Source organism: Eschrichtius robustus, chromosome 2 (assembly GCF_028021215.1).
Source record: "Eschrichtius robustus isolate mEscRob2 chromosome 2, mEscRob2.pri, whole genome shotgun sequence".
NCBI classification, from domain to species: domain Eukaryota; kingdom Metazoa; phylum Chordata; class Mammalia; order Artiodactyla; family Eschrichtiidae; genus Eschrichtius; species Eschrichtius robustus.
The window spans coordinates 29294088-29308480 of record NC_090825.1 but is presented as its reverse complement, the minus strand read 5'-3'; the positions used below and the strand labels follow the sequence as shown (position 1 = coordinate 29308480).

The 14393-nt window shown below is 37.8% G+C and overlaps 1 protein-coding gene across 1 annotated transcript in view; it reads right to left on the bottom strand.

Moving 5' to 3' along the window:
• SPEF2 (sperm flagellar 2) overlaps window positions 1-14393 on the bottom strand; it is a 174551-nt gene that overhangs the window by 73270 nt on the left and 86888 nt on the right. The window contains 4 exon segments of the mRNA XM_068535229.1: window positions 1885-2023; window positions 2107-2234; window positions 6570-6718; window positions 13400-13474. Coding sequence (XP_068391330.1) covers window positions 1885-2023; window positions 2107-2234; window positions 6570-6718; window positions 13400-13474 — 491 coding nt within the window.

Sequence of the window (14393 nt, the reverse complement as noted above, 5' to 3'; positions counted from 1 at the left end):
TGGTTTGTTACCTTGTGGGGGCTTCACATGAAATGAAAACATCACAGGCATTTTTATAGCTCTATGCTAATATCAGAACAGTACGCCGTTCTTTTAGAGCTGATCCTGATGTCCCCCTGGTCTTTGCACAAATGCTATATCAGACATCAGTGAGGACTGGCTTCTGCTCCTCGAACATTTATACATTTTCAAAAGACAGGAGAGGAAGCAGTTGAGGAGAAAGTACAAAAGCAGGAGGCTGGGACCTCGTTTCTAGTTCTCTTTCTGCTCCCGACTCACTGGGAGGCCTTAGCAAGTACCAGTGTCTCTGTGGCTTGGTTTTCTAATGGTAAAGTGAGGACAACATGATAGAAGAACCTTTCCATTAACTTCTTAGGATTGGAATGAAAGAAGCCAAGAACAAGGAATATTACCAGGAATAAAGAGGTTAACTACTGGCAAATAGGATTATGGATTTGTCATTTCCAATTTTGCTTCTTTTAAATATCTAATCTGTCTCCAATAAACATATGGTACTTTTGGAATACAGGAGGGCCAGGATTGTGAATAGGCAGGAAAGAGATAGGAAAGGCAGATATGTTTTAGGATTACCGTTTGAGGAATGTCTAAGAACAGGTAAAAGACTTCAGTTTACTGGGACATTGATTAATGCAATACCTCCTGGATTAAACCCTCCAACACCCTGGTCACCCAAGTTACCATAATGCCTTCACTTAATTTCAATAACTTCCCAGTTGTTTTTCCAACTGCTCTCAAACACACCAAGCGTCCACCCTCTTCAGTGCCTTCATTTTTCCTTATGCCTGGTACACTCTTCCTCCCCAAATCTGCACGGCTTATCTCATTCAATCTCTCCTGTCTTGAGTTTGCTCAAATATTGCCTTCTCAGTGGGTCTTTCCACAACTATCATATACTAAATGGTACATCAACGTTCCTTCCCTCCTTGCCCTGCTTTCCTCCTTCACATAGCTCATATTATCAGCGACATACTCGCTATACATTTACTTGTTTATTGCGTATCCTTTGCATTCTGGCCCCCAGAACATAAATATCCTGAGGTCATAGGCTTTTTGTTCAGTGTTGAATCACCCGCCCCTTGAGCAGTGCCGGGACCATGGTAGATGCTCAATAAATATTCACAGGGCAGATGAATGGGTCATGGGGTAGAGTTTGGGAATTTGTTGTTGCTGACAAATAAATACTGAGATTATAATCAGATATGATTACTAGTAGCCTATACTTAAGGTTGTGGAAGGGGAAAGAATTCCCTTGACAGGACAAGGGGCTCTGTAAATCTACACAGGAAAGACAAAAGGTGAGAGATTGAAATCAGGCTTCATGTACATCAGAGGACCTTTTCTAAAGCATCAGGATAATATACTCCATTTATGAATTTATCAAAATCTGCCTGTCTACCAAGTGCCAGGCACTGTGCTGCTGGAATACAAAGATGTATGAGATTTGGTACCTTCCCTCAAGGGATCTATTCAATAGAGGCAACACTTTAGGCTTTCTGGGATGTTCCCTCATTCCCCTTCTCCCTGACATCAACCAACCATATAACTGTATCCAAGAGAGGCACGTACTTAATACCAGGCTTGGACACACTTACATGACCCAACAAAAGGGTTAGGAGTCTACAAAATAGACGCCCGGAATGCTCTTGCACCGCTGGCCTTCCAGAAGCATTGGCTACCATATTCTCATTCTGAACTCAAAGTACAGAAGAGCAATTGTTCTTGAAAGTTGGCAGGTCAGTGTTCAAACCATCTCCCTCCTCATCCTCACACCTCATGAGAGTAAGAAGGGGATGAATTAGGCTTTTGAAGTACAAGATTTGAGAGTGTGGAAACTCTGGCCCCGCGGGTCATGGATTCCCTTACATTCACTCTTTGGTGTAGTTCAGCCTTCGTTTCCTCATCATCCCACAGGTCATCAGGAAGAGAGTTGAAATCAGCCTGCCACTGAGATACAAAATCTTGCTTGTGGTCCGGACGCCTTAGAAACTGCTGGAAACCTGTTCTGTAAGGCATTCGGAGAATCAGACGGAGCTTATATGTCCCGCCTGTAAACTACACGGTTGTAACTTCGGAAACTTTACTTACCTAATATCATATAAGTAAGCAATCACCGTATGCTGGCCTTCTCTCACGTGCCTGAGTACTGTTTTGATGGAATTTATATAGGAATTTTCTATCAGTTTCCAGTAAGGTACTAAAAATGATCGTATTTCCTGTTAAATGGTAAAGCATAAAAATCATAATTTCAAAGTGAAGATTCTTCTGTGTAATTGAGTCAAAAGGGCACTACTAAGCAAGAAGGTCAAGATGCAACTGCAGCCACTTAAGGCATCTCTGTGAAACTTCTTGCTCCTCCTTCCTCCCCCTCCCCCAGCTAATTCCTATTTCAAATCATTCTGAGCTCAGACATATTTTTTTCCAGAAATCCTTCCCTGATCCAACAAGTGTATAGGGTCATCCTCTGAAGTTCTGAAGTCCCACCTTAGCACCCTGTACTTCTCTCATTAGAGTGATGGCATTAATTGTAACTGCTTATTTATTTGTCTATATTCACCTCTAGAACAGCAGTCTCATAAAACCAGGAAGAATTACTATCTTATTCACCACTAAACAGTTTTTCCTATAATTATCACAGTGTCTGGGACATTGTAAGTGCTCAAGAAATATTTATTGAATGAATGAATTGAATAATCACAGACCTCACATTTTGCCTAAGTTGGAGAACACCTAGGGTTCATGTCAGGGTGATGATGAGTTATTTCTCTGAATTCCCCCTTGAGGTTTTACCTTTGTTGTAAAGTGCACCATGAAAATCAGAAAGTTTCTTTTACATTATCTTTAATGATGCAAATAAACAATGAAAAATAAGAAGTAATCAAATTGAAATAAAATTGAAGATACATATTATATTTTAATATAAACTTGCTGTACTAATTTTTCCCTTATTGGTTGTGCATTTATTTATTCAGGGACTTGCACATGGGGACCTTGGAGATCATCTGGGCTAACTTCCTCTTCAACTGAGAAATACCAAGAGATCTAGAGACAGATTATCCAATCTCTGTGGACCTCACTGATACACTAGGCACATTTCAATGCAACCCCCTCCAGGGTCACACAACTTGTGTTAGTGGAAAATTCTTCCTGTGTTGAGCAGAAATTTGTCTTTCTGTATTTTCTACTTATAAGCCCTAGCTGTGCCCTTTGGAGAAGGACAGTCTACATTCACGCTATCTTCCCTATGACAGCCTGTCAAATGTTTGAAGACATTGGTGAGGAGAAGTAGGCTGGGATTCAGGATGAAACTCGCTTGCTTTTGTATTTCCAGCATCTAGTACAGCATTTGCAAATAACAGGTACTCAACAAATGTTAATATAGATGTAAGCAGAGTCACCTGAACCCAATTTTATCATCAGTTAAATTTTCAGGAGACTGGATAGCTTCATCTGGTTCTAAAGGCCTATGATTCTATGTCCAACCAGACTTCAAGTATTCATTTATCATACACATTTACAGTTCTTTCAATGCTCCTCTGACATTATTTTAACACCGTTCTCTTACCTAGAGCCCCTCTCTGGTTTCTAGCTTTTCATGATCTCTCTTAAAAGATGTGGTATCCAGAGTGGTGCTGAAGACCATTTTAAGTAAGCTGATTACTAAACCTCCCTCCTGGTGACTTCAAGCCATTAATTAACACTCTGTGCAAGGAGAGTTACCACCTAGGAATGGACCTAATTGAACTAACATCCTGTTCACAGTTCTTATTTATTTACAAGAACTTCATGAGAAATTGTCAAATACTATTTTGTATTCAAGATATACTATGTTCATGGTACTTCTCTGACTCACCTACTCAACCTTGCTATCAAAGAAAAGGAACAGGCCAGTTCAGCAGGACTTAGTCTTAGTAAACCTGTCTGACCTCTGGGTGATCATTTTGTATGTTACAAGTGCTCAGAAGGCATGTGTTTAATAATTTTCTTTCAAATTTTGTCAGGGATTAACATCTGGATCATTGGTCTTGTATGCTACTAAATCCCATCCACCTTTTGTTAAACATTTAGTCATTAGCCCACATCTGGTCTTCTAGATTCTCCCGTATCTTCTGTGATTTCTATGAGTTATCGATAATGTCCCATCTGTAGTTTATTTAATTCTCTGGGATGTTATTTTTCTGGGTCTAGGCACTTGAACTTATGTGATGTGACTAGATGTTAAGACCTATCCTTTCCAATTAAATAGTCTTCTCTTCATTGACTGAAGCATAATAGGAAATTGGGTAGCCAAAGCAAGTATCCTCCAAGCTTCAGAAGCTAGAAAGCAAAGACCTCTCACTCCACTGCCTCCTTGGTGGTCTCTGAACCTTCCCTTGGGGCTGGCAAAGGGATAAGGACCCAGGCTCCCCTTGAACTTGGTTGCTGCCTCCACCTGAGAGAGCCAGATATGGAAGCAATCTCCCTCTTTCTCTCACTCTGTCTCCTTCCCCATGCCTATTGAGGTAAGGTATATCTGGGGTCCCTGGAAGGCCTGGAACTAGGGTTGCCAGATGAAGTATAGGATGCCTATATATACTTCATTGATTATCTGAAATTCAAATTCATTTAACTGGGCATCTGTTTTTCCTCTCTATTAGTAGGTAAGCTGTGCAGTTCATGTGTGAGAAGCTTAGAGTAGAAAAGTACTACGGTAGGTCATGTGGCCTGCTTTGTTTCCAGGTTCTAGGCTAATTCTGCTTGTAGCAAAAAGGAGTTCTCTACATGGTTTCACTTAGGTAACTAGAGGTCCAGGCTGTATATCCTCCCATCGTCCCTCCAGACCAACTCCCCATCCTGCTCAGTGATTGCTCTAGGAGGCTAACTCATGTGAACTACTTCAGGAAACTCCCTTGCCTTCCACCTCCCAGGCAAGAGATGTGAGAGCAGGAAGGACATGAGGTCTGGTTATATGCTTCCTTGCTCCTCTCTGCTGGTCACTGTGGGTGGCTGCATCCTCTGGGAAGGCCACAGCCCCCGGCAGGTGGCCCTCTCCATGCACAGGTCTTCTTGAGGTCTGGACATCTGCTCCCTGTCCTCACCTTCTCAGGCCTAGGGGTCATAATAGCTCCTGGCTATCTCTTGTTGAGGGTAACAATCTAATCCTTGTAGATTTTCTCATTTACTGGCCACATACATAAAAATCATCCTTTATTCAACTTTCTTTAAATTATCTTCTGTTTTCTGCCAGGATCCTGACTAGATGATCTACAATGGAAGCTGGTGCCATATCTCAGTGTGAATATTTATTTTTCACTCATGTTCTCTATTTCCCTCTTGCCCTCTATGAATTTATTTCTCTCAAGGGCTTCAATGTTAGGAATAAAGGGTTAGATTTTAATATTTTTGTCCCTCACTCTCCAACTCCTACCAAATAATATCATTTTAATTTTATCTCCTTCCTAACAACCACTTCTGTATCCTGCTTCTATGACAGTTTTTGAATATATTTATTTTTCAAAGTAGCTACTATTTGGCTGAGTGATATTAATTACACACATCTGTAATTCTATCATTTAATGTTCTCATCTTCAAATATTTTCTGTTCTAATTTCTCCCTCAATGCTAATTAATTCATCAGAGCCTTATCAAGAATCTCTAACATACTCTTCACTATATTTGATTCTGTATTGAATACAGTGAATTGTCCCACATGTTCCTACCCTCCCCCAAAGAGTTTAAAATTTAATTGAGGATATAAGTAAGACATTTCCCCAGGAATGCTCAATAATAATTGCAATTCATGATTAGGTCTCAAGTGCCTGGCACAGATGGTCAGGGCTAAGAGTTCATAAGAGTAAGAAACCATGGAGGACTGGAATTAAGAAGACAGGGACTGAGTCTTTCAAAAAACTCTTTGTCTTTTGAAAAGTTTTAAAAGAAAGACCATTCTGTGTGATTCTCCCAAGATGATTTATCTTAAAGCAGCCCGATTTGCCTAGGTGACAACTGGGCTTTGCAGCTGTCAGAGCATAAAGAACTGAATGGAGCTTCTAGGGCTCACCTGGGCATCTCCTTGCCTGACACTAGGGTACCCATTTAAAGAGCTCAGGCCAGATAGCTCTCTGTTCTTTTATTAGTTTAGTTAGCTTCAAAATTTTCCTTCTATTTCTAAAAAGTCAGGGGTTAAACTTCACTTGAAAGCATTATGATGTGGGCATAAGAGCATGGTTGGAGGGCTATAATTTTCTGGATATGTGTTCTGGGGAAGATATTCTTCCAGGAAACTGCAGCTCTGCTTGTCCCTGGGGTGAAAATTGGTCCTCAAAGAACCCAGTTGTTCCCCTGATTGCAGCACTCAACAGCCGCTCAAAGCATGACTCAGAAACTTTAGGGAGCAGAGAAAGCACGGGATGTGATTCAATGAGTATTTGCAAAAGATCACCTCGGCTTTTTGATGAATATATATATTACCAGCTACAAAAGGCCTTTCGGATGGTGCAAATAATGGTGTGAATCTTCCTATAAAGAGGAGAAAGAACAGATTCTACTAGCTTGAGTCTAAACTGCCGTACCTCAGGAATTGGCTCATTCACATACACCCATTCTTCTGATCCTGGCTTAGATGGGGGTGGCACTACTGGGGCAGGTGACACATCTGTAGAGTCAGCAGGTGATTTCTTTACTGGAACTTTCCCTCCTGGAGATTTTCCTCTGGGAGAACCTTAAACATGCATATTAAATCATGCCATTACAAGGAGATGAATGGGACCAGATTGTGGTGGATGAATAAACCTATGATGCCATGGATTTCAGGCAATTCATTAACTACTTTTTAAGCAACTTTGGGCAGCCTTATCAAATAAAAAATAAAAAACATCGTTCTCTATAGCCTCCAAATTAACCAATAATATCTATAGCAATTTTTTTTTAAAGCAATGCAACTCCTCTTGTCCAATTAGCTATGGAAAACAACTTGATATTTTATTTTCATCTCTGTCCTTGCTTCCACAATGAACACATGGTTTTTACAAAGTTTAGGCACCAGAGAAAAGTGTATTTTATTTACTATTGCAAAAACTGGCAAATTAAACACTCACCCTGAATGAGAAAGAGGGTAGCTATAACAGGAGCAGTGCTCTTGGTGTTCTTTGAAACCCAGGGGAGGAGCAGGGAGAAAGAATGGTGTTGTAGGAGTCAGTGAGGGATGTAGGGGAGGAGAAGGGGTACCTCCTGAATATTCCCACATTCCCTGGATGAGACAGAGGGCTTCTGAGTGGGGAAACTATATCTCTTTTTACAGTCAGGGTGTAGGGATGAAGGCGACTGCTGTGCCGTAGGTCTGGCTGAATTAAGGCATGGGGGGGAGGGGAGAAGAAGGGAGGGGAGAGAAGGAGAGGAAATGGAAAGAGAGAGGAAGGAGAAGGAAGAAAAGGAGGTGGAGGAGGAGGAGGAGAAAGAGGCCTAATTTCAGCTCAGAATCCAGAAAGGGCATGTGCTCCACTCTCTGTGAGAACATCCAGGGGGAATCTAGACCCGTGAAGCAGTACCCTTATGGTCTGAAAGATCTTGTGACTGATCAAACTACCTTAACTCAGAAAGCACTGATATTTCCTTAAAGGATCAAAGTTATAGTTTAGAAATTCACTCAGTTTAAATTCCACTTATTTTCAGTTTCCTTATTAAGATTTTAGATGCAGTTTATAGATGCCTGCAGAATTTGCAGCACTTTCTTTCCCCAAAATATATTTCTTTAATGAGTATTATTTAATGATAATGCTGTTTAGAAAAGTAAATATATCTTCCACTTTTATACTAGTTTAAAATATATGGATTATAAGTAGAGGGGATATTGTTAATTATGTCATATGAACAGTTTAAATGACTTCTACTTATACAATTAAAACCAGTATTCATCATCTACAAGTTTAAAGTTGCATCTAGGTTTTTTTTAATTAGAAAAATTTAAGAGCATCTTTGTTCAGGTGAAAACCAAAAATGTTCATAACTTGATATATTTTTCTATGTGATAATTTTTCATTCTCTGAACTGAATCTTTGGTGAAATAAAAGTGACAATACTATGGCCACTTTAAGATGAATTTCTCAAAGGAGAATTCCTAAGGAGAACTTTGTAATTATAAACGTGAGACTGGAATGAGTTTCTTTTTCTTCTTTTCTTACATACCAAGAACATTCAGTGAAAACTGAGGGAGCCAGGGAACATTTTTGGACAATGTGCTTTGATTTCATTTAACTTTTATCTAGTTGTTAACAATGAAAATGCTAAAGGGTAAAAGATTTGAATGAATAAAAATGTATCTATGTCACCGTGAGTGAAAATAGGTGCCACTTTTGAACAAAATCTATCGACATCTCAAATGTCATGAGGGTCATTCCTTTTTAAGTACCACCCATGCAACCATGTGAAGACTTCAGTTTCTAATAAGATATTTGCTTTCATTTGGAAGTTGGATTACTGAGTCCTCAGTGTGGCCATTCTTCATGCATAAAATTCTGGAGAGTAATCTATGCTTGGCATATAGTAAAGATAGATTTTAGCAAATTTTTTTTCCCAGTTATAAGAACTTAATGGTATTACACAGAGGCACATGGAGTGAGAATAAGTATAAATAAAATGAGGTCAAAAGAAAAATGCAATTTTAGGACATGGGATTTATTTAATCATTTTATCAGTAAAGAAATGGTCAAAGTTGAAACGATAGAGCAATAGGCTTGAGCAAAGAAAATAACATAGTAGAAGCTCAGTAAAGGTAAGAATAAACTTCATCAATTGATGAGAGGACATTAAGAAAACTAGAACACTTTCAGATTAAGTTGGCACTACTCAGGGAGATGAGAGGATTGTAGGAAGAAGGAAAAGATGTGAAAGTCTGATTTTTTTAAAAGAAAGGCATTATTATTACCTTTCAGTCCTAAAATATTTCCTAGTAGGATCTGGGTAAATTAAGGGCTTCCCTAGGTAGAAGTTAGAAGACTGGTTAACAGTGAAGGCTTTCTTATTGCCTTGCTTCAGCGAAAAACGACTCTGGGTGGTAACTGAAGTGGAGACTCAGGATGCCTTGGATAAGATGAAAATTTTTGCTCTGCAGCAACGTGGCCAGGAAGAGAAAGAGGTCAGTGCCAGGTAAGGAGCCAGAGATGGAACATGAATCAGCTTATTCTCTAAATCGCTATTGAGAAGCTATTTTGGAAAAGTTTTCTCTCCTTGGTGTCCTAGAGTTCACGTTGTTAGTCTATGTGGAGCTGGAGATATGGAACATGGGCAACTATAAAGTAATGAAGACTGGTTATTTGGAATCCTTTATAGGACCTGATTTTAGTATAATTGTACTCAGTGATAAGCGTTGGAAACTCCTTAAGTCAATTTTGCAAAGGATTCCCCTTTTTTGCCCACAGTCTTTAATAACTTGGTCTGGAGTCAATAATCATATCCCATACTTATTTAGCCCCATTTACTCTGAGCCAGATTCTGTTCCAGCTGCTTTTTTGTATATTTACTAATTCCTTACTACAGCCACAGAGAAGTTACTTTTATGACCTCATTTTACATACGAGGGAACTGAGACTCACTAAGGTCAAGTTACTTGCCCTAAGTCACTTGTATGGTAAGTGGCAGAGCTAGAATGTCGGCCCAGGCAGGCTGGCTCCAGAGTCCATGCATTTGACTGTCATACTTTATTGCCTTTTAGTGTCTATTGATGTAATTCATGTTCAAAAATGTTCATTAGATTGATAGTTAGAAATTTGCAAGCTAGAGTAGTTCTTTTAATACTATTTGCTTGGCTCATAAATTGATTTTAAGACTGTGTTCTATTTACATTGCATTACAATTAAATTACAATTTAATTTTTCTACTTGTGGTGAAACTTTTATTAAAAGCTACAGTCTGAGAAATCAATTCATTGAAAGACTCATACTGAAGAGTATAAATAATATTATTTAACTCATTTATATTAGATGATGGTATTAAGGCAAAATCCAGGGAAGCTATGAGAATAGTGTTGAGAGTTAATATGGAGTGTAGGTTACATTCGCCAAAGTGTAAAGAGGCTCTAACTTTTCCCTCTCATAGGTTAATGATTCCTAACAAAACACTACCTTATTTATTTTGACTCTCAATTTCCTCATCTTTGAAGTGGGAAATTATCATTTACGCCTCACAGGTGGTTATGAGGGTTATGTGAGATTATAAAAATTATCTTGTATTGTGCCTGGCATAGGGTAGGTACTCCATAAGAGGTAGTTTGTTACTATGGTTATGAATTATATTATCAAAGGAGATTGTTGAATTTTGATATCTGAACCATGATTGTAAATTAATCATCAACTTTCTGATGTGTGGCATCAACTTTCAGATGAAACCTAACATGTTTTACATGTGCTCTAAAATCTATTAAGACCTTGTACATTGCACCACATACTCTCCTGTGTTTAAGGTCCCAGGTGATAAAAAATGTATTTTAGAAATTAATCCTAGAAAAACTTAAGGCTTTTAATTTCTATTTCAAAGTATTGTTATATACATGTTGTTTTTAAAATTGTAATCCAACTTAAATATTTTGGGGAACAGGACATCTTATAAGTAATACATTAGAAATAACTGAATGTTTCTGATATTCCAATGGCTAAAATAGAACAATAAGTCTTGGGCATCAATATAGTAATTCTTCAACTTTAGGGATCACCAGAATTCCCTAGAGGGCTTATTAAAACACAAATTGCTGGGCCCCTCCAGGAGTTTCAGATTCAGTAGGTCTGGGGTGGAGCCAAGCATTTGTTTTTTCTAGTAAGTTCTCAGGTAATGCAGACGCTGCTGGTCCAGGACTGAGCTTAAAGAGCCACGATGTTAGTAGATGCATCTAGGTATTTCAATTCCATTTCACTTTCATCTTTTTTCTCTGTTCTTCCATGTCTTTCCAATTAAATGTTATCAATGTTTATAACATTGACATAACATTTATTGCTACGTGTCCTGGTAGCACCTAAAGTTTATGTCAAATCAGAAGGCAAGCACTGGAACAGTCCCAATACTAATACATGGACAGGCCAGAAGAACTAAAGAGGACATGAGTTCCAAACATTTATCCCACAGATCTCTAGTCTCAACAGATACCCCTCCAAGAGAGAGTTCTGCAGCCACAATGTTTTGGGATATTACATAGTGTATCTCCTACTGCCTTAGAGATAGATGATTACAGGAGATACATATCTATATCGACATCTATCTCAATTGAGATTAAAAACATTTTAATTTGGTGTAATTCAGCATTTTCTGAAATTGGTTGATTAAGGAAAACTCTTCATTTAGCCCTTAATTAACACCTCCTATGTAAGGTCATAGAGTTGAAAAGCCCTTATTTTATGAAGGAATAAAATGGGGCCATGGCAAATGGTTGAAGATAATAAGAAATGCTTTAAGAACACCATAAATAGAATTGCAAATGGCATTTCAGTGTCCAGATTCTGGAGGGAGAAGGTTGGGATTGATCTAATACACAGAGAAAAATAGGGATGAGTCAAAGATGCCAATAGCAGGAAACAATGATAAGTCTGAAGGAAGGGAAAAGGAGATGGTTCCTCAAACCATAAGAGATGCTTTCAGTTTAACTGGTATCAAAAAGCCTGTGAGGTAAACAGATAACCAATGACTAGTGTTCACTCCTAATGGAATTAGTTCCAAATATTAAGAATTAAAATCATTAAGACTTCCTCTTAATGAAGGAAATCCTGTTATACATGCCAAAACAACAGCATTTCTATGTAAAAGAAAGACTTCTAAATCTTGATCGAGAGTTTACCTATTTCAAATATTATTGAACACAGTAGAAATTGTGTTTATGGAAATAGAAACACAATAGTAAAATAAAAGCAAAAAAATGTTTGAAAGTACTTGGAGTTACTTAAACTGAGCTAACTGCATGACTCCAGTGAATACATATTTTACTGGTTGAACTTGTAGCTGCTTATGGTTTGAGTGTGTATACTTTTATCTAAGGATGCTCTCAAACCATGTGAATTATTATGTCTAATGATGATTTGGCACCTAATATGCATAGATATATTTAATTCCTATTTTTGATGATTCTATGCTGATCCTTCATTTGCTTTTGCTGATCACAATAAGAAAGCAAGGGATGCATAATGTAAATGTGAAAATTATTCTCCTATTTGTAAACAGGTGAGATAGAGCAGAGCATAAATTATGGCCAAAATTATAGCTAAATTTTTCATCTGAGTGCTAACTCACCAATGACTCTAGTTATATAAGCTTATCAGGTCATATAATCAGAGAAGGGTAAGATTCTTTGAGAATCATGGTTATGCATCTTTAAATGCCAAAATAAAGATCCTTTTAAGCCCATCATTTTGTGAACATGGCACAATCTTGGGCTGCTACTACACTGGCAATTTGTAATGAAAACTTAAGCAAAGGTACATACTTCATGACAACCCCCTTTGTATGTACCCTGCAAAAGTCAACTGTATGTGTCCATAACTGCATTTCAATCTTTAATTGGTTGGTGTAGCAGCTTCAATGTACAATCTAACTAATATGTTTTTTAAAGCCTATTTTCTTCTACCAACTATTAATTATTTACAAAATTTTATCCACCTTATTTCACAGAAATAGTTAAAATAAAATAGAAAAAAAAAAAGAAATTAGGGTCAGGAAAAATACAACTTAAAGTAGAAGGTCAAAACCAGGAGAGGAATTAGAAAGCAGACTCTGGGATCTAGGTCCTTGCACAGATACTAAATCTTAGACACTAATTTGTTTCTGTACTTCTATAGCCAAAAAAGAAAAGGAAGTGCTATCATTTAGAGGTGCTAATTATCTAGCCATGCAGAGGAAGAAAGATTTTCCAGTTCCTTGATTCTGAATGAAATTTCCCACCTAGGATTTCACATAGGGGTGACTTAATGATATAATGGGCATATTATCCCTTCAGAAAATAAAATACCAGGTTATTATTGGTATAATAAAAGTTTTACCTCCACTGCTATTGTGTTGAGGACTTTATAGCAAAGCGCTTATCAGTGAAAGCAATTCCATGGGGGGTCCAAGAAAATATGGTTCAGCATGTAGTTTTCTGATGGCGTAGCTTAGCCCAAGGATAACACCTATAATATCTATGATGGATGGATATTCTGTACCTTAGATATTCTCTAAATTATTCCTCACAAGCCTCACTTTTCTCAGCAGGACCTTTGCTAAGACCCAGGCTACAGAAACACTGAGGTTCTGTTTTATTGGCAAGGGCTTATGGTTTACAAATGCCTGAGAGAGGTATTCAGTGTATACTACTACATAAATATAGCTATTTTCACTGAAAATTATAAAATGCAGAATTATATTTAATCATATCTATCTTGATCTGTACCTTTTCTTTTGAGTGAAGTTTCACTTTTCTTCCCTTTTCCTTCCTGAGGAGATTCTCGATTACCACGCGGGGGTTCTAAACAAAATTCAACACATAAATATCATTGATGATTTTCTTCAATATCCTGGGCTATGATTTGTAAGCAATCAAATGTTATTTCTCAAAAACAGTTATATTTGTGAACTGCCTAAAATGGCTTAGGCCTTTACTGTGAGTTAAAATTAATCTGAAGGCAGACTGTAGATTGAAATTTCTTGAATGACAACCCTGATAGTACTATTCTATTTTGTGACATTGAGAGGTTGAGTCCTAAGCTTAATATCAACATTTGGTAGTGAATTTGATTGTAAACTCTTTAATGCAAAATAGTTGCAGAATTTTAAAAGTTAGTCACAAGTCCATTTGAAGCAGATGGCTTTATTTGGATTTAGTTCACTGGAATGATCCCTATACAATAAGACAACTGGGTCTGTGATAAGAATGATGCCAAAACACCTTGAAGAAGAGTTAAATAACCACATTGCTTTGCTATGGAGCATTCTTGAACTTCTATTGACCCCACACTTGGTTGCCTTGTGACTTCTACATTCCACTGTGCATTGACTGTAGCTTGTAATGCAAAGGATGGTTTGGGAATATATACGTTGGGTTCCCCGGAATCTAATTCAAAAACATATTGGAAAGGGGAAAATGGGAAACTGATGAACTGGAGGTCAATAAGATGTCCCAAATAATCATTAGTTCTTTGAAAAAATCACTACATCCCACATAATTTACCAAACAAGTTCAGTCGTCTTCCTCCCTTTGCCCTGGGCTACAGTTTTCTTTTTTTTTTTTTTTTTTTCTTCATTGGAAGAATGCACATATGGGACAATTTAAATGCTTGTGATGGAGAGATCATCTGACCTATTCTTTGTATTTAGAAGTGTTTGTTAGTTATAAGAATGTGTAAATACATAACTCATATCACTTACATTTAAACAGCTCAGCTCCA